At 40.3% G+C, this 18691-nt stretch overlaps 1 protein-coding gene across 7 annotated transcripts in view; it reads right to left on the bottom strand.

Annotated features, from left to right (window-relative positions):
* ATP8A1 (ATPase phospholipid transporting 8A1) overlaps positions 1-18691 on the bottom strand; it is a 339326-nt gene that overhangs the window by 57780 nt on the left and 262855 nt on the right. For all 7 annotated transcript variants that reach the window (XM_073608500.1, XM_073608506.1, XM_073608505.1 and 4 more), the window contains 4 exons: positions 18074-18138; positions 13960-14132; positions 5072-5255; positions 1614-1724 (listed from right to left, as the gene is read on the bottom strand). In XM_073608500.1, coding sequence (XP_073464601.1) covers positions 1614-1724; positions 5072-5255; positions 13960-14132; positions 18074-18138 — 533 coding nt within the window. The remainder of the gene's footprint in view (positions 1-1613; positions 1725-5071; positions 5256-13959; positions 14133-18073; positions 18139-18691) is intronic.

The raw sequence follows: 18691 nt of genomic DNA, 5'->3' as shown, positions 1-18691 counted from the left end.
GAAATTTCAACTTAAACTCATTTCTTAAAGAAGATTTCAGCATGGGAATGACTTCTAAACTAGCTTTACAACTACAGAAAATCTGAAACACAGAACTACACAATATGAAGGTTTTATTATAGGATTTTTTTTTTTCTAAACAAAACTACATTTGTCTTCAGAAGAATGGTCAGACTTTGTTACTGGTGGGGATACTTAAGCTGGCCATACATGGATCGAAATTTGGCTGGGTCAGCAGGGACCTCCTCCTTTTATTGTTCACCTAGACCTAAACTAGTATTTAACCCCTGAAGTGCAGGCAGAGCCCCATTGCAAGGGATATTATTTTAGATGCCTGGAGTTGGGCTTCAGACTTGAACTAAAACATTTTTTGTGGTAATGCAAATGCGTTGAATTTATAAACAAAAATAGTGCACGTGTGCAAACTTGCAAATCCGTATCACCTTTTTCTTTACCCATATTTTATAGTATCCATATGCCATCTTGCAGCTTCTTTTCCAGAACCACTTCTTCAGCATTAGAAGCAGGTACTAAAGGCTGCTGTTTGAGGAAAGTGATTCAGGAAGTTTATTGTAAGAACTGCTTTCTTTGACAGGAACCGGGCCAGTCAGGGCCAGAATTATAAGGGGGCAAATAGGGGCAATAGCCCCAGGCACCCCTGACAGAAGTGGCCTCCCTCTATAGAAAAAAAATTATATAAAGCAATATAAACCAAATATATAGATAAAAAAATTAAGTATTCTAAAAGATACAATAAAAAATTTAGTTTAGTTTATTAAATGTATCTTGGGAAGTAATATTTTGCCAACCATCATCTGTAAAACTCTGGACCACACATAGAGCACTATGACTGCGTATGTGGAAATGTACGACCTCAGAATGATGGTGTGTTATGCATTTTGAAAATGTGCGACTCTCATTGAGAATGTAAACCAACTCTGTGTATAAGGGGGGGGGCCCTGAACCTAAAGTACCCTGGGCCCCCCAAAGTCTAAATCTGGCCCTGGGCCAGTTATAGGTCAGTTCTAACCCCACCCTAATCATTCCTCCCTTCTGCCCTTTAACAACCACCTGTTACTTGTATTACGAAATACAGCTGTCAATCCAGTGATGGTGCAGGACTGGGCAAGAAAGCTCCTTGGACTGTGCAGTGATGGTCTCTGCTCCTGTGCAACATAAAGAGTGTAATCATATACTATAAAGGAGGTGTGAAACACCAATGACCACTGAGCTGTCCAGCCAGCAGAGATCAACTAAAGGTCACAGAATCCCAGAACATACCGCTATATGTCCATGCAGCAGCTGCGGAAACATACTGAAAAAAAAAAACAAAAACAAAAAAAAAAAAAACCACAATACACAGTTTTGCCGGTTTACATTTTCAGAGCGTTTGCACTGAAACAATATAGAGACTTTATTTCTTCTTTAAAGACATCAGAAAGTTTAGTTAGAACCAGAGCATGGGCACCAGATAATCAAGGCCTTCTTACCCAACAAATCCTCTATAATGATAAATTACAAGGTGGTAAAAAGTCAGAGAGCAGATAATGATAATACAAGTAAATGTTCGTTTCCAAGGGTCAAATGACAGGCAGTTGAACATTAGCACCTACCTCAATTATATAAAGCACAATGTTCTTGTAAAAGCAGTACAAAATACACTTGGAGACCCTGTTGTAGTTCCAGGCACCATGGACCAATAGCAAGTTTTTCAAATACTTAAACTAAAGAAAAAAAGACACACAGAATATAAAAATTAATATTGATTAATTCTAAATGACAGCAAACCCTGAGCTCATAATATTTTTGCCTGAAAAATTTATGTAAAGCCAAAACTTTTTTTTAGAAAGAGTAGGGAAGGGTTAAAACCCATTGAGGAGATTTCCCTGTATTTCTGATCCCAAAAATGAGACCGGAAGTGAGAAGAAATCACCACAAAGTGAGGGGAATTTTCTCTCAGGCAGTTGTGACCAAACGTGTGTCCCCATTGGATGATTTTTTTATTATCTCCTGTGCCAGAGACAATGCAGAAATTTTGGATTTTCCATCACTTTTAGTCTTGGTGATCTGGACAAATAGAGAGGGCTAAATCTATTTTGGAAGTACACAGCCTGCAATAATCATAGTAATTCATAATATATTATATACATATAACACACACACAGTGAATATGAAAAGTCTACACACCCCTGTTAAAATGTCAGGTTTCTGTGATGTAAAGAAATGATACAAACTGAAATCTTTTAGGTGGAGGCAGGTAAAAATTAAAAACTAAAATAATATGGTTGCAGAAGTGTGCACATCCTTAAAACTAATACTTTGTTGAAGCATCTTTTCATTTTATTACAGCACACAGTGTTTTTGGGTACTAGTCTATTAGCATCTCACAACTTGACTTGGCAATATTTGCCCATCTTTCTGTGCAAAAACACTCTAAATCTGTCAGATAGTGAGGGCATCTCCTGTGCACAGCCCTCTTCAGATTTTTCAGTTGGATTCAGGTCTGGGCTCTGGCTGGGCCATTCCAAAACTTTAACCTGCTTCTGGTGAAACCATTTCTTTGTTGATTTGGATGTACAGTGGGGAAAGTATTCAGAACTGCTTAAATTTTTGTGTGTTTTTCTTTGTAAGAAAAGACTTCCGTCTTGCCACTCTACCCCAGACATATGAAGAATACGAGAGATAGTTGTCGCATGTTCCACATAGTCAGTACTTGCCAGATGTTCCTGCAGCTCCTTTAATGTTGCTGTAGGCCTCTTGGCAGCCTCCCTGACCAGTTCACTTTTCGTCTTTCCCATCAATTTTGGAGGGACGTCCAGTTCTTGGTAATGTCACTGTTGTGCCATATTTTCTCCACTTGATGACTGTCTTTTCTGTGTTTCATGGTATATCTAAAGCCCCATGCACACTATCAGATTTTCTGCTGAGTTTTTCCTTCAGGTTTACCAAAACCATATAATATGAGGTCAAACCTTAGGAGTTTCAATGTGTATGCAATCAGGCAGGCACTTTCACTTTATGGTTTTGGTAAATCTGAAGGAAAAACTCAGCAGAAAAACTGAGTGCGTATGGAGTTTCATGCCTTGGAAATTCTTTTGTACCCTTCTCCTGACTGATAACTTAACAATGAGATCCTTCTGATGCTTTGGAAGCTCTCTGCAGACCATGGCTTTTGCTGTAGGATGCGACTAAGAAAATGTCAAGAAAGACCTACTAGAACAGTTGAACTTTCTTTGGGGTTAATCAGAGGCACTTAAAGCCCAGGTTCACACTGAAAGCGGGAATGAAATCGTGTTCATCGCACAATTTCATTCCCGCATGTCAGTCCCAACTTTGGGGGCGATTTCAGAGACATCTGTGCAGGTTTCTGCACAGATGTCAATGGAAATGGCACCCCGAAGTCACCAAAAATAGTACAAAAACTACTTTTGGGAATCAGTGTGGCGTTGCACCGATTCGGACGGTGCCATTACCGACAATTACCGCCGATTTGGCATGCGATTTGACCTGCTCCAATGTAAACCAGGGCTAAATGATAGCAGGTATGTACCGAGTCCTATTTAACATGATTTTGGGGATGTAGCTGTGTTCAGAATTAAGCAATCACATTTAGTTAAAAGAGGATGTGCACTCTTATGCAACCATATTTTTTTATTTTTAACCCGCCCCCAAAGGATTTCAGTTTGTTTTTCAACTGGAGTTGAAAAAGTTGGAAAAAGTACTGAAATAATTTATCTTTGTCTCATTTTATTACAGCACAGAAACCTGAAATTTTAACAGGTTACATAGTAGGTGAGGTTGAAAAAAGACACAAGTCCATCAAGTCCAACCTATGTGTGATTATGTGTCAGTATTACATTGTATATCCCTGTATGTTGCGGTCATTCAGGTGCTTATCTAATAGTTTCTTGAAGCTATCGATGCTCCCCGCTGAGACCACCGCCTGTGGAAGGGCATTCCACATCCTTGCCGCTCTTACAGTAAAGAACCCTCTATGCAGCTTAAGGTTAAACCTCTTTTCTTCTAATTTTAATGAGTGGCCACGAAAAAGTTTTATTTCTATTGTGGGGTCACCAGTACGGTATTTGTATATTGAAATCATATCCCCTCTCAAGCGTCTCTTCTCCAGAGAGAATAAGTTCAGAGCTTGCAACCTTTCCTCATAATTAAGATCCTCCAGACCCTTTATTAGCTTTGTTGCCAATATTTGTACTCACTCCATTTCCAGTACATCCTGCCTGAGGACTGGTGCCCAGAACTGGGCAGCATACTCTAGGTGCAGCCGGACCAGAGTCTTGTAGAGCGGGAGAATTATCGTTTTATCTCTGGAGTTGATCCCTTTTTAATGCATGCCAATATTATGTTTGCTTTGTTAGCAGCAGCTTGGCATTGCATGCCATTGCTGAGCCTATCATCTACTAGGACCCCCAGGTCCTTTTCCATCCTAGATTCCTAGGTGTGTAGACTCTTTATATCCACTAATATATATATTAGGCAGCAAATAAGCATGTTGTCCCTGAAGTTGATGTGTTGACAGCAGAAAAAATGGGCATTGTAGTTTGGTGTGTATTGGGCTGCGTAGCTGCAGACTGGTCGGGGTGTCAATGCTGACCCGTGTCTACAGCCAAAAGCACCTTCAATGGGCATGAGAGCATCAGCACCGGTCCACGGAGCAATGGAAGGAAGTGGCCTGGTCTGATGAATGAAGTCTTCTTTTAAATCATTTGGATGGCTGGGTGCATGTGCGTCATTTGCCTGGGGAAGGATATGGCCCCAAATTGTAGTATGGGAAGTAGGTAAGCCGGCAGAGGCAGTGTGATACTTTGGGAAATGTACTGCTGGGAAACCTTGGGTCCTGCCATTCATGTGTAGGTTACTTTGAAATTCATGCCTTGACTAGTCAAGACTGTTTTGGTGGCAAAAGCAGAACCTACTTAATATTTGCTTTAAAAAAAATATATATTTAAAAAAAAAATAAGATTAAGTAAGCATGTCCCAACCCAGAAGCCCTAGTGCAGCACAACATAGTTCAGATTGGTTATAGGAACTGTCTTTGTTTATAAGGTTATACCTGTGCTATGGAGTAATCAGAGGAGTTTGCAGCTTGTAGTCCTTCATTCCCACTTATACCAACACCAACGTGGGCAGTTTGGATCATGCTGACATCATTCGCTCCATCGCCAATAGCTAGAGTGATGACTTTCACTTGTTTCTTTACCATGTCCACAACCTCAGACTTTTGAAGGGGGGACACCCTGCAATAATTCAAAAGAAACAACCCCATGAAAAATACAAGAGATGCTGCACTCATAACCAAAAATAAATGTTCATAAAAGTACATAAGGCTTGTTTTTAACCTTGGTGGCATTGCTCAAGATTAGCTCTTTGTGCAAGATCCTCTGTACTCTTAGAAAACCTCATCCGGAGCCAGAGTTGTATGCCAAGGATCCCGAACTGCCTAATGGGATTACGCACGCGAAGGTGACCAGGTACTGGGACTCGCAATCTGTTGCGGAGAGGGCGCGATGACGTACATGTACGTGATTGTGCCTGCAGTCTGCCCCGCCGCAGTATAATTATTGTGGCGGGTTGGAAAGTGGTTAAAACCCTGCTCAATTAGAGCTTCTAATAAAAGTATATTTTGTGCACTGATAATTCTGAGACATCACATGCAGTTATCAAGTTCATTATGGTTACATATATTTGCCATCTTTTTGAACAGTTAAAATATGTTCCTACTTTCCAATAATTAAATAAATAAAAAAAACCTTCTCACTGAAGCAGAAGCACAGAGCGCTCTCTTTGATCAAACTTGTCTACATGTCTAGGTGCAGACATACCCTTCAGATGAAACTAAGTGATTGTATTTGTTTATAAGTGACAGATAATATATTTTGTTCCAGAAGCACACACACACACACACAAAAAAAAAAAAGGTTTAGCAAGAGATATTTTCTAGAAACTAAATTATAGTGTAGTTTTCCCCAGCACGGAAGCAGGTAAGAGTCTGCAATAAGGTTTCATAAAATCTTTTCAATGTAAACTGTTGACCTGGAGGGGACAGCTTTTCACTACAAAAACCAGTGTTTCATTTTAAGGTTTGCTGGCAGTTTAATAACTTTCATACAAGTATACTTATAGGACCCATTCACATAATTATGCTGCGGTAATGAGCATTCTGAGAGGCACCCCAATGCACCTTCCCAATGCGAAGCATTGCAGTGCCAAAAAAGCTGAATGCATAGTTTTTTATTCCTTGTGGTGCTTCAGGAAGCCCGTTCAAATGAATGGGCTGCCCCTGATCCAACAGGTGTTGGACACACCACAGTGGACCAAGCTGGAGTGAATGCATCCTAAAGGGTAAAAACGCCTTGAAGACTGGAAGTGCATAGAGGGAACACAAGGGGGGTGTTCTAAAACTGGAGAGTACTAAATCTGGCGCAGCTGTGCATGGTAGCCAATCAGCTTTTAACTAAAGATTTTTCAATTAAGCTTTGCCAAAAAAAACCTGGAAGCTGACTAGTTTCTATACAGAGCTACACCAGATTTTGCACTCTCCACTTTTAGTAAATCAACCCCACAGTTAAATTCAGTGCTTATGTTGTCACTCCAGCACAGCTATGCTAATGATAAAAAAAAAAAAAAAAAAAAAAAAAAAAAAAAAAAAACAACTCTCATTGATTAGAACCTGGTGTTCTGGGAACCCTGAACTGCTCACTAGAGATGAGCATGGAAGTCCTCCAAACTCATCTCTAGCCAAATATCAGTCACGCTCTGTTTAGTCCAATCAGGTGTGGGTCAAGACATTCATCACAGTGCAGCACATGTAAACAAAGGGGCAGGATGCTGGTGATGTCACTGCCCTTATATGGGCACATATTTAGACAATGTCCACTTAAGGGCACTGACATCTCCAACATCCTTACATGTGCTGCGGGAAGGGAATGACCCTGCCAGCAGCTCAGTGAACTAAAAAAAAAAAAAAAATGCACAACTTCTGTTTGGATAGAGAGAAGTTCCGAGCAGGGGCGGATCCAGAGTCTAGTCTCAGGAGGGGCACTGGCAGAAAATAAGGTGTACCTGTACGCCATTTTGTGCAATACCCAGCATAGGCACGCATGCTGATTGGCCAGAGGGGGAGCCAATCAGCGAGTCCGGGGGGGAAGTGATATCCGCCAGCCACCTGCAATCGCTCCCCACAGAGATAGAACAGCGGTCTGCTGATGTAAACCAGGAACACGGATCACTCTGTTCATCTAGTGAGTCCATCTCCACAGAGTTAGCAAGCACCCCCTAGGGACACAGTTAACCCTTTGATCACCCCTGTTGTTAACCCTTCCCAACCAGTGTCATTAGTACAGTGACAGTGCATATTTTTAGCACTGATCACTGTATTAGTGTCACTGGTCCCCAAAAAGTGTCAAAAGTGTCAGATAGGTGTCTGATCTGTCCGCCACAATGTTGTAGTCCCGCTAAAAAAAAAAAAAAAAAATCACTGATTGCCGCCACCATTACTAGAAAAAAATAAATAAAAATGCCGTAAATCTATCCCCTATTTTGTAGATGCGATAACTTTTGTGCAAACCAATCAATATACATTTATTGGGATTTTTTACCAAACATACATATTGGCCTAAATTGAGGAAGACATTTTTTTTTATAGAAAAAAATGTCAAAATATTGTTTTTTTTTCAAAATTGTCAGTTTGCTTATATCACAAAAAATAAAATATCACCAAAAGAAAGTGCTATTAGTGGAAAAAAAAAAAAAAAAGGACATCAACTTTACTTGGGTACAGTGTTGCAGGACCGCGCAATTGTCAGTCAGTTACAGTAACGCAACGCAGTATTGCAAAAAATGGGCTGTTCATGAGGGGGGGGGGGGGGTAAAACTTTCTGGAGCTGAAGGGGTTTAGATTAAACAAGACTAAAAGGGCAGCATTTGCTTTCCATAAATAATGGCAGTATGGCACACAAGATTTTGCACATTCATTAATTCTTTTACTCACTTTTATAAATTATTTTGGTGCTCTGGTGGGGGGGAGGGGCTCCCATGCAGGAGCAATGGAGAGGAGCAGGATCCGTTAGCAGGTGCAGCCGGCAGCATCAGATGACGGTGACACACAGTCACTTCTTCCTGTGCTCACGCCGTGCTGTGGAGAAGATAGAGGGAGGAGGTGGGTGGAGCCAACACTCGGGGGCGGAGAACGAAGAAGGTGCCACTATGAATGCTGGGGTTCTCCTCCTCCCCAGCAGCGGCTCCAGCCTCCGACGTGACTGACGTCACTGGTTGCTACAAGCCAGGCGGCCCAGGCATTAGCAACCAGTGCAGGAAACACTAGACAGCAGCTCCACCCACCTCCTCCCTCTTCTCCAGGTCCAGCGCGGCGTAATCACCACAGCAAGGAGTCTCTCTCAGCGCCACTGATAGGCTAATTATACTGATGTGTGAGAGAGAGACAGAAACTCTGTCGGGAGTGGACTGCAGTGATATTTTCGGGGGGTGCAATTGCCCCGTTGGATCCGCCCCTGGTTCCGAGGGCATCCAAACTAATTTCTACTGCTCACAGATTTGTATATTGGCAATGTGTTCCCAATCCCCCCCCATCTCCCCACACTATCCACCTTGGTGTATCACACAGGGATGTTGCACAGTAAGTAATCAAATGAGGCATGTGAATACTCTAGCAGCACACCTAGATTATCCAGAAACATTCAAGAGATCCACACCATTTCTTTTTCCTACCCCATGGTACACTACCTATGTACAGAGGCTTTGTACGCACTTATTAGTTCCTCTCTCACGTCACACTCTCTAGCACTTCCTGGACAGCAGCCGTGAAAACTCAGACTTTGAAAGTAGAGTTGGTTCTTACACAATCCGGATAAAAAAAGGACATCATTCCTTTTTACATCTACTTTTCCTGATTGGAAACAACCTTTATGTTTAGTGCAGGTCAGGTCATGTCTAAAGTTGGTCAATAGATATTGGGTGTTTGCCATTCATGTATTCCTAATTTCCTGTCAAGCTTTTATTTAATGGTATGAGTATTTTAGAGGAGATAAAATGGAAACAGAGTAAAGAAAGAATCACCACTATGAAAGTTAATGTGACATATGGAAAGCAGCCACTATTATGGTCCTATATAGGAATGCAGAAGGATTTTAAAGTCTGCATATAGCAACATGTACACATTATGAGAGCACAAACATTTCAGCATTTTCGAAAAAGGAGATTAATCAGCAAACATATTTTTCCTATGCAAAAATGTCATAACACAGAGGCGCAGGTGGAACGTGCATTCTATTATTTATTTTTAAATTCATTACATTGCAGACATGGGACTTCCCATTGCTGCATTTACTTAAACATCTGCCTGACATTCATCTATCAAACTTGTTAATTTTGGATTCGAAAATTGCAAAGGGAATTTCATTTAAAAGCGTAATCACTGCTAAACCTCAGTTCATATTAAATTAATCTTTAAATACATATAAATAGATGAGGCCTACAGCACAGTTTTGACACAAGTTGAAATAACTCAGAAGTAAAAGATGATGAACTTACACATTACTTTATGTATTTCTTAGCGTTCATGGATAAGGAACAACTATATTCATGTCTTAATCACACTTACGCTCTTTGCTGTGCAATCTGCGTGTAAACTACACAGATTGTAATAGAATTATAGTCTCTTCGTGTTTGATTACTGGTCTTTGTGCCTTTTTTTTTCTCTAAAAGCAGTACAAGATGTTGTACGATTTTGGTGTAATGGGCAAAAATGTATAAAATGCAAGTTTATGAGTGCTTCCAGCTGTAAACTCTGATTTCCAAGGTATGGTGATTTTAAATACAGTATATCCTATTTTTATCACGACTAACCTAAATCTAAACAATCCTGAACGGATGTGAATTTTTTAATACAATCTTAAGTATTAGGATAATATGTTACTGCAATGCGCATCAACATATGGAGGTGGCATGTGCTGTGCCATTCATTGTGAACAGCGCAGTACAGTATACAATAGTGGCCAATGCAAAAGAGCACACCACAATGCACATACCATGAGTTGGCATGCCCTGCAATGGGGGGGGGTCTCGTGCGTTTTTTGGTCAGCTGCCCAATTAAAATAATTGGGATGCCTCAATTTGTGACATAGTGTGTGAATGCCCTGCAATGGCCCTGGTAAGTCTGAATTGGTCTCCAATGCACAAGTCAAAGTTTCAAACTTTCATACCCTCTCCACTTTCCTGCTCCATTTAGAAGCCTCTATAAACTCTTAATCAAAGAGGAATAATCTGAAAAAAACATCTTCTGAGCTGTGCTCTTCGTAGAAAACCCAAAAAGCCCTTTGTGTAGAAATCAGTGCACCCTGCCTAAAAAAATGTTATTTAGAAAACAAAGATTTTACAGTATATCAATAGAAAAAAAAATGAATTCCATCTATATATATATATATATATATAAAACAAAAACACACAATGGGTATAAAAAGTCTACACAACTCTTTAAAATGTCAGGTTTCTGTGATGTAAAAAAATTAGACAACGATAAATCATTTCAGAACTTTTCCCACTTTTAATGTGACCTATAAGCTGTACAACTCAATTAAAAAACAAACTGAAATCTTTTTTTTTTTGGGGGGGGGGGTAAAAATAAAAAACAAATAATGTGGTTGCATAAGTGTGCACACCCTCTTATAACTGGGGATGTAGCTGTGTTCAGAATTAAGCAATCACATTCAAACTCATGTTAAATAGGAGTCAGTATACACCTGTCATTTAACCTCCCTGGCGGTATGATTATTTCAGATTTTTGCGTCTCAAAGCGGTACAATTATTTTGCATAGAAATTTGGCGTTTTATATTGTAGGCCTGTAATTCTTAGTAATAACACGCTTAAATCTGTCCAAACAAGAGTCTAGTAGATATCCCTGGTATGATGAAGTTTGAAACACAAAATCATAAATTATAATATAATAAATAATTATAAAAAATATTATAATAATAATAATAATAATAATAATAATAATAATAATAATAAAATAAATTTCCCCACAATTCACTATCGCTCAATTCTTCAAGTGTTCTAATTTACTATCGCTGTTTTCTAGCTGGTCTAAAACTACTTTTGACATAAAGGGACACTTTTTGGGTGCTATGGACAATCTCCAGTTTCCAGGCAGAAAGAACAGTATATATAATATAAAACTGCATGGAGGGCACTGGACAAAGCACTGGGGACAAAAGGGATGTGAAATGATTTCATACAGTAATGTAATCTGTAAGATTACAGTGTACTGTATGTGTTATGAATTTTCACTTTTTTAAATTTGCTGCCAGGCTCCGCCCCCGTGCGTCTCGACGCTCGCAGGGAACAGAGCCTGGCACACAGGACATTGGGGCAGAGCACAGAGCCTGCAGACACAGTGGGGGGGACATTGCAGGATCCTGGGGACAAGGTAAGTATACCGCAAGTAAACACCTGAAGTCTCCCAAAAGCATGTGGGAAAATGTGTTATGGTCTGATGAAACCAAAAGAACACCATACCCACAGTGAAGCATGATGATGGTGGTGGCAGCATCATGCTTTGGGGCTGTTTTTCTTCAGCTGGAACAGGGACCTTAGTCAAGGCAGAGGGAATTATGAACAGTTCCAAATGCCAGTCAATATTAGCACGAAACCTTCAGGTTTCTGCTAGAAAGTTGAACATGAAGAGAAACTTCATCTTTCAACATGACAACGACCCAAAGCATACATCCAAATCAATAAAAGGAATGGCATCCTCAGAAGATTAAAGTTTTGGAAAGACCCAGCCAGAGCCCAGACCTGAATCCGATTGAAAATACGTGAGGTGATCTGAAGAGGGCTGTGCACAGGAGATGTCCTTTCAATCTGACAGATATGGAATGTTTTTGCAAAGAAGAGCAGGCAAATATTGCCAAGTCAAGATGTGCCATGGTGATAAGACTCATATCCAAAAAGACTGTGCTCTGTGATAAAATAAAAATGGTGCTTCAACAAAGTATTAGTTTAAGGGTGTGCACACTTATGGAACCATATTTTCGTTTTTTATTTTTACTTCCCTCTACCTAAAAGATTTCAGTTTGTCCTTCAACTAAGTTGTACAGTTTTTAGGTCACGTTAAAGGTGCAAACAGTTCTAAAATGATTTAGCTGTCTCATTTTTTTTACATCACAGAAACCTGACATTTTAACAGGGGTGTGTAGACTTTTTATATCCACTGTGTGTGTGTGTGTGTGTGTGTATATATATATATATATATATATATATATATATATATATATATACACATATACATACACACACACACACACAATTATATATACTGTATATATTTTTTTTTACTATGTCATTTTGGGACGCCTGCCTTTACACACACAAGAACTTTAATTGCCTCCCAGGCTTAGTCTCAGGGGTTGGGCTTGGCCCCTTAGTTCCAGTGAAGGGAACTCTTAAGACTTCAGCATACCAAGACAATTTCATGCACCCAACTTTGTGGGAACAGTTTGGGGATGGCGCTTCCTGTTCCAACGTGGACTGCGAACCAGTGCACAAAGCAAGGTCCATAAAGACATGGGTGAGTGAGTTTGGGGTGGAGGAACTTGACTGGCCTACACCTCAACTCAATAGGACACCTTTGGGATGAATTAGAGCAGAGACTGTGAGCCAGGACTTCTCATCCAACATCAGTGCTTGACCTCACCAATGCGCTTCTGGAAGAATGGTCAACCATTCTGATAGACACACTCCTAAACCTTGTGGACAGTCTTCCCAGAAGAGTTGAAACTGTTATAGCTGCAAAGGGTGGGCCAACTCAATATGGAACCCTACGGACCAAGACTGGGATGCCATCAAAGTTCAGGCAGGCGTCCCAATACTTTTGACAATATAGTGTGTGTATATGTATGTATGTGTGTATGTGTGTGTGCGTGTATATATATATATATATATATATATATATATAAAAATTTGTGCTGTCCTTTCCAAAAACTTAGATGGAAGCCCAGTGATACAAACAGCTTTGTGCTGACCATCCGATGGCGCAGCATCAATTAAAATTAGTCTCCCCAAAAGGGGTTCTAGAAACTTTTTACAGAAGCCAATTATATTCCAATAATAACTGAAACCCATAGCAGAATACACAGGGATTGAAGCAGTTAACAGTTTCACTGCGCTCCCATTGGAGTTTGCGGAGGGCTTTATCGCAAAAAGGACAGAAATATAGGGTATTTAACACATACATACCACAGTCCATTCTGAAGATATTTTCTGGAGCTCTCCATCACAGGGACCTGTACTGAAAAATATAGAAGCTGCCAAGGCGAACCGCTCTTTAAAAATACTTGTTGCCTGGCTAACTCAATAATACAAAACAGGTATGCAGCATGTGAAATCAGAACCTGTAATCTGCATAGCTACTTGCAGAGACTCAAAGCACAAAAGCCAGGCAGCTAGCATATTCATAATGAGAGGTCGGCAGAGAGAGCCTATGTGTTCTTTTATAACAGGTTTACTTTAGGGCATCCAGGTAATAAAAAAGAAAAAGCAGCGCAAACACCAAGAGAGCATTAAAACCACATACTGAAAAACCACAAAAATATGTAACATTTTATGAGCACTGATATGCCCCCTGAGGGGTAAGAAAATATTTCATATGAAGGTGGTATAAAGTATTTTCCAAGTTGCACATTACATTACTTCCTGTCTAGTAAACCAATAAAAGAATACTGTTAAGCGCAACTTTTTAACCTCCTTTGGCCTTGAAAGACAGTTACAGCAGAGAAAAGATTACAGAGCAAAAGTAACAAATGAGTATTATTTCATTTTTGAGCAGACATCAATGCTTACATACATCCTTGTTATTAGCAGCATCTTTGTTTCCCTAGTTAGGAAGATCAGCCTGCAGAGAGCACAGTGCTGCTGAGAAGATTTACCTGCAGCAAATGACAGCTTTACACGACAGGGCCAGGTCCAGGAAGTACTGCCTTACTCCAAACGTCAAGGCATATTTGAGGGACTTGCCATCGATAATTAAGGCAAAGTCATTCTCCTTTCTGAGAGCGTCTCCAAGATTACCGCAGTGGTGACTTAAAATTTCACGAGTGGACTGTATAGGAAAAAAAAAAAAAAAGCATGAAGGCCACTTTTACAGTAGTTATATAGCGTCAGATGTATGCAAAGTTAAAACTGAACACACATAGTCAAAGGGTAAATGGGGTACCTCAAAAATTCTCAGGCGCTAACCAACTGGTCTTAAAAACATTACTATATTTTAGTGAACTAGTAAGTGTGGAACCCATACTGAGTTTTACTGCTGGTAATGTTTTTAGGTTCTAGATTCCTACTGTAAATGTCCATAAGAATCTTTTAATATTGCTAACTACACATAGTTATACAGTTGGTAAGGTTGAATAACTGATCCATCCAGTTCAGCCTAATGCTGTGTACACATGACCGAACTTTCCGTCAGAAAAGGTCTGACGGAATCATTCCGTTGGACATTCCGATCGTGTGTGGGCTTCATTGGACCTTTTTTTTTCGAAAATTCCGACGGGCCTAGAAAGAGAACAAGTTTCAAATCTTTCCGACGGACTCCTATCGGGAAAACCGCTCATCTGCATGCTAGTCCGACGGACCAAGAATGACGCAAGGGCAGCTATTGGCTACTGGCTATTGAACTTCCCTTTTCTAGTCCCGTCGTACGTCATCACGTTCTAAACGAACAGACTTTGGTGTGATCGTGTGTAGGCAAGTCTGTTTCAGCGGAAGTCCGTCGGAAAGACCATCAGACTTCGGTCCGACGGAAAGACCGGTCATGTGTACGTGGCATAAGTGTTTTTGTGTGTATGTCACTACCATTTTCCTAATGCCTGTAAATTATGTTTGCCAAGAAACACATCACAACATTTTTTACATTTATCTTCACTCCCCACTGACACCACTAACTGTGGAAAGGACGTTCCACATCCTTACCACTCTAACTGTAAAGAAACCATTACTCAGTTTAGGATTGAACTGGTTCACATCTAACTTTGTGTGGCTGTAGGGACATAAGATTAAATAGTTTTCACCTATGCTAGAATCACCATTTAGATATTTGTATATTGTGATCATATCTCCTCTCAAGTGTCTCTTCTCCATGGAGAATACATTTATGATGGTAGATGTCCCTCATAGCTGAGGTCCTCCAGCCCCTTTATTAGCTTTGTTGCCCCTCAGTGGACTTTCTCCAGTTCCAGCACATCCTTCCTGAGGATTGGTGACCAGAACTAGGCAGCAGACTCAATCAGCAACAAGAATTTTTGTAAAACTGTAGAATTCGTTTCATCTCTTGAGTAAATCCCCTTTTTTTAAAGGATAAGTTCACCTTTTGTAACATGTTACACCCATATTCAGGGTATAACATGTTACAAATGCACGGCTCCACCACCGTGAAATCAGACTGGCCGTTTACCAGAAACTCATGATCCCCCGTTACAGAGGATCAGAGAAAGCTGTTTGTTAATACTGCTTCGAACCATGACCAATGGATCAGAGACCTTATACCGAGATGGGACATCAAAGACTGCAGGGTCAGGCTAAAGATGTTCACACTGACAGGTACTCAGACATCAGCCCACAGCATTGCAGATATGGTCATAGAAGGAAAAAAAGGCTCCATATAGTGTAAAATCATTGACTTTATTGGATAAGTAAAAAGTTAAACTCACATGTTAGTAGACAATAGTAGGCATGTAGTGTAGTCTGGAGCGCCGGCCGGAAGCTCACAGACAGCCCGTCCTACTGGAAACAACAGCAGCAATGGGAGGTGACAAGAACACGTCGCTCTGCCCTACGCGGCGTTTCGTGATAGAGTCACATCATCCAGGGGCACCGTGCCCCTGGATGTTTGGTGATGTGTATGATCACCAATTTGTTTTAGCGCGATTCAACCCCCCTTTTTTTCTTATTTAATTTTACTGTGTTTGTGTTACATAGATGAATCGCGGCTATAATTGTTATTGTTTATGTATTTCACTGTAGCGCAGTTATTCCCCTCATTTTTCTTACAAATGCACGGCCCCTGTTGTGACAGCGAGTGGAGGATCTTCTCCCCCCCCCCGCTCGCTGTCATGATTTAAAAGCATTACTCATTCTTAATGAACTACAGTTGTGTTCAAAATAATAGCAGTCCAACATCATTAACCAGATCAATCACTGTTTTGGGTATAAGTTATATTTCTACATGGTAAATAAATTTACTAGTTGGTGTAGTAAAGTAATACAACACCAACAGACCCAACAGTCATGACATGCATGCTGCTGAGTCTGTGTAATTGAATCATTAATTGAAAGGGGCGTGTTTAAAGTAATAGCAGTGTGGAGTTCAATTAGTGAGGTCATTCAGTCTGTGAAAAAACGTGTCAAACAGGTGGCCCTTATTTAAGGACGAGGGCAGCAAATATTGTACATTCTGGGTATAGTGCATTTCTCTCTGAAAATCGGAGTAAAATGGGTCGTTCCAGACATTGTTCAGAAACAGCATACTTTGATTAAAAAAAATGATTGGAGAGAGGAAAGCATATAAAGAAGTGCAGAAAATGATCTCAAATGCTTTAAAATGGCAACCAAAACTAGAAAAACGTGGAAGAAAACAGAAAACTACTATTCGAATGGATCGAAGAACAGACAAAATGGCAAAAACTCAGCCAATGATCAGCTCCAGGGTGATCAAAGAAGTTCTAAAATTACCTGTGAGTACTGTAACAATTAGAAGACACCTATGGGAAGCCCAAGCTATCGGCAAGAAACCACCGCAAACTCCCATTGTTGAAAAAACGACATGTGCTGAAGAGGTTACAATTTCCTAAAGAACACAATGACTGGCCGAACGAGGAATGGCGCAACATTTTGTAGACCGATGAAAGCAAGATTGTGCTTTTTGGGCCTAGGGGCTGCAGACAGTTTGTCAGATGACCCCCAAACACTGAATTCAAGCCACAGTACACTGTGAAGACAGTGAAGCATGGTTGCCCAAGCAACATGATATGGGGATCTTTCTCATACTATGGCGCTGAGCCTATTTATCGCATACCAGGGATCATGGATCAGTTTGAATACATCAAAATACTTGAAGAGGTCATGTTGCCTTATGCTGAAGAGAAAAGCCCTTGAAATGGTTGTTTCAACAAGACAACAACCCCAAACACACCAGTAAGCAAGCAGCATCTTGGTTTCAGACCAACAAGATTAACGTTATGGAGTGGCCAGCCCAATCCCTGGAACATGTGGGGTGACATTAAAAAAAAATGTGGTTTCTGAGGTAAAACCAAGAAATGCAGAGGAATTGTGGAATGTAGTGCAATCATCCTGGGCTGGAATACCTGTTCACAGGTGCCAGAAGTTGGTTGACTCCATGCAACACAGATGTGAAGCAGTTTTCAGAAACGGCGGTTATACAACTAAATATTAGTTCAATGATTCCCAGGAAAGCCAAATCTTCAAGCATTTTTCAGCCCATGGGTGATGTCACTATTCCAGGCTCTACCAATCATTTTTTGAGCGTTCTCCTCTCCCCTGCAGCGGGCAGCTGTCTGACACAGGAGAGATAAAGTGACCGGACCCAAGCGGCATGATAATAGGCAAGTATATGCATCTTCCTTACACTGGTTAGCAAAGGGTAGATGTTAGGAGGGGGGGGGGTATTTTTAAGATTAGTTTGAGTTATCCCAGAATTTTACTTTAACTAGATCAAATCTCAGCTCTCACAATTTTCAAAATTTGAAGAAAATCCATCAGATATAAACAATCATACAATAGAACACAAGCAGCAATTGCTGATTCCTCAGAAGGGGAATTTGGTATTCACTTAAAAGTCTGGACTTGTATATTTTTTATTTAAACCATGCACCGCTCCTGTAGATCATGCCAAGTAGATGAGGCCAGTATAATAATGCTTAATCTAAGGTTTTTCATGTAACTGGCCAAACTAAATATGTACAAGGAGCAAACTAAATCTGCTTCACACACAAGACTCAAGCTTGGCCACACATGACAAGACATACTTACATCAAGAGATCCTTCATTAATAACGATTAAGCCCATATTTTTGGTCAGTAGTCTGCACGAATGTCCTATTGAAAGAAAACAGAGCAGTTCAGAATTTTTATTAAAAACATATTTAGTTACAATCTTTGTTATAAACACACATAAAAAAAATTCCAACACAAAAATGGCAGTATAATCTAAATACTATTGGGATTTGTTTAAAGGATGCAATGGGTAAGGATTTTTCCTGTGGTGTTCTCTGGTGCAAAGCATGATGTAGATGGTAGATCGGCATACCATTCCAAACGACGTTTATTACTAAAGCCCTGTTCACACCTTCACAATTTAATGCGAGCTTTGTAGAGCAAAACAATAGAGGTTTCTATGCTGAGCAGTGCAGTTTGAAAAACAAGGCATGTGCATGTTCATGTACTATGTTAAACAGAATAATAAAAACAATGTAAATGTACTACAACAGACGTGATAGATGTGAACCTGGCAAAATATTCCTGATTTTATTAGGTTATAATCATCAGCTGGGGAGCTCCAACACAACTGATCGGCTCACTCCTTAAGCCCTGGTTCACATTGCGTCCATTTGACATCTCAAATCGCATGCCAAATCGGTGGCTATTGCCG

This window comes from Aquarana catesbeiana, linkage group LG01, assembly GCF_042186555.1.
Source record: "Aquarana catesbeiana isolate 2022-GZ linkage group LG01, ASM4218655v1, whole genome shotgun sequence".
NCBI lineage: Eukaryota > Metazoa > Chordata > Amphibia > Anura > Ranidae > Aquarana > Aquarana catesbeiana.
The sequence above is the reverse complement of the archived record's forward strand: the minus strand, read 5'-3'. Positions and strand labels throughout refer to the sequence as shown.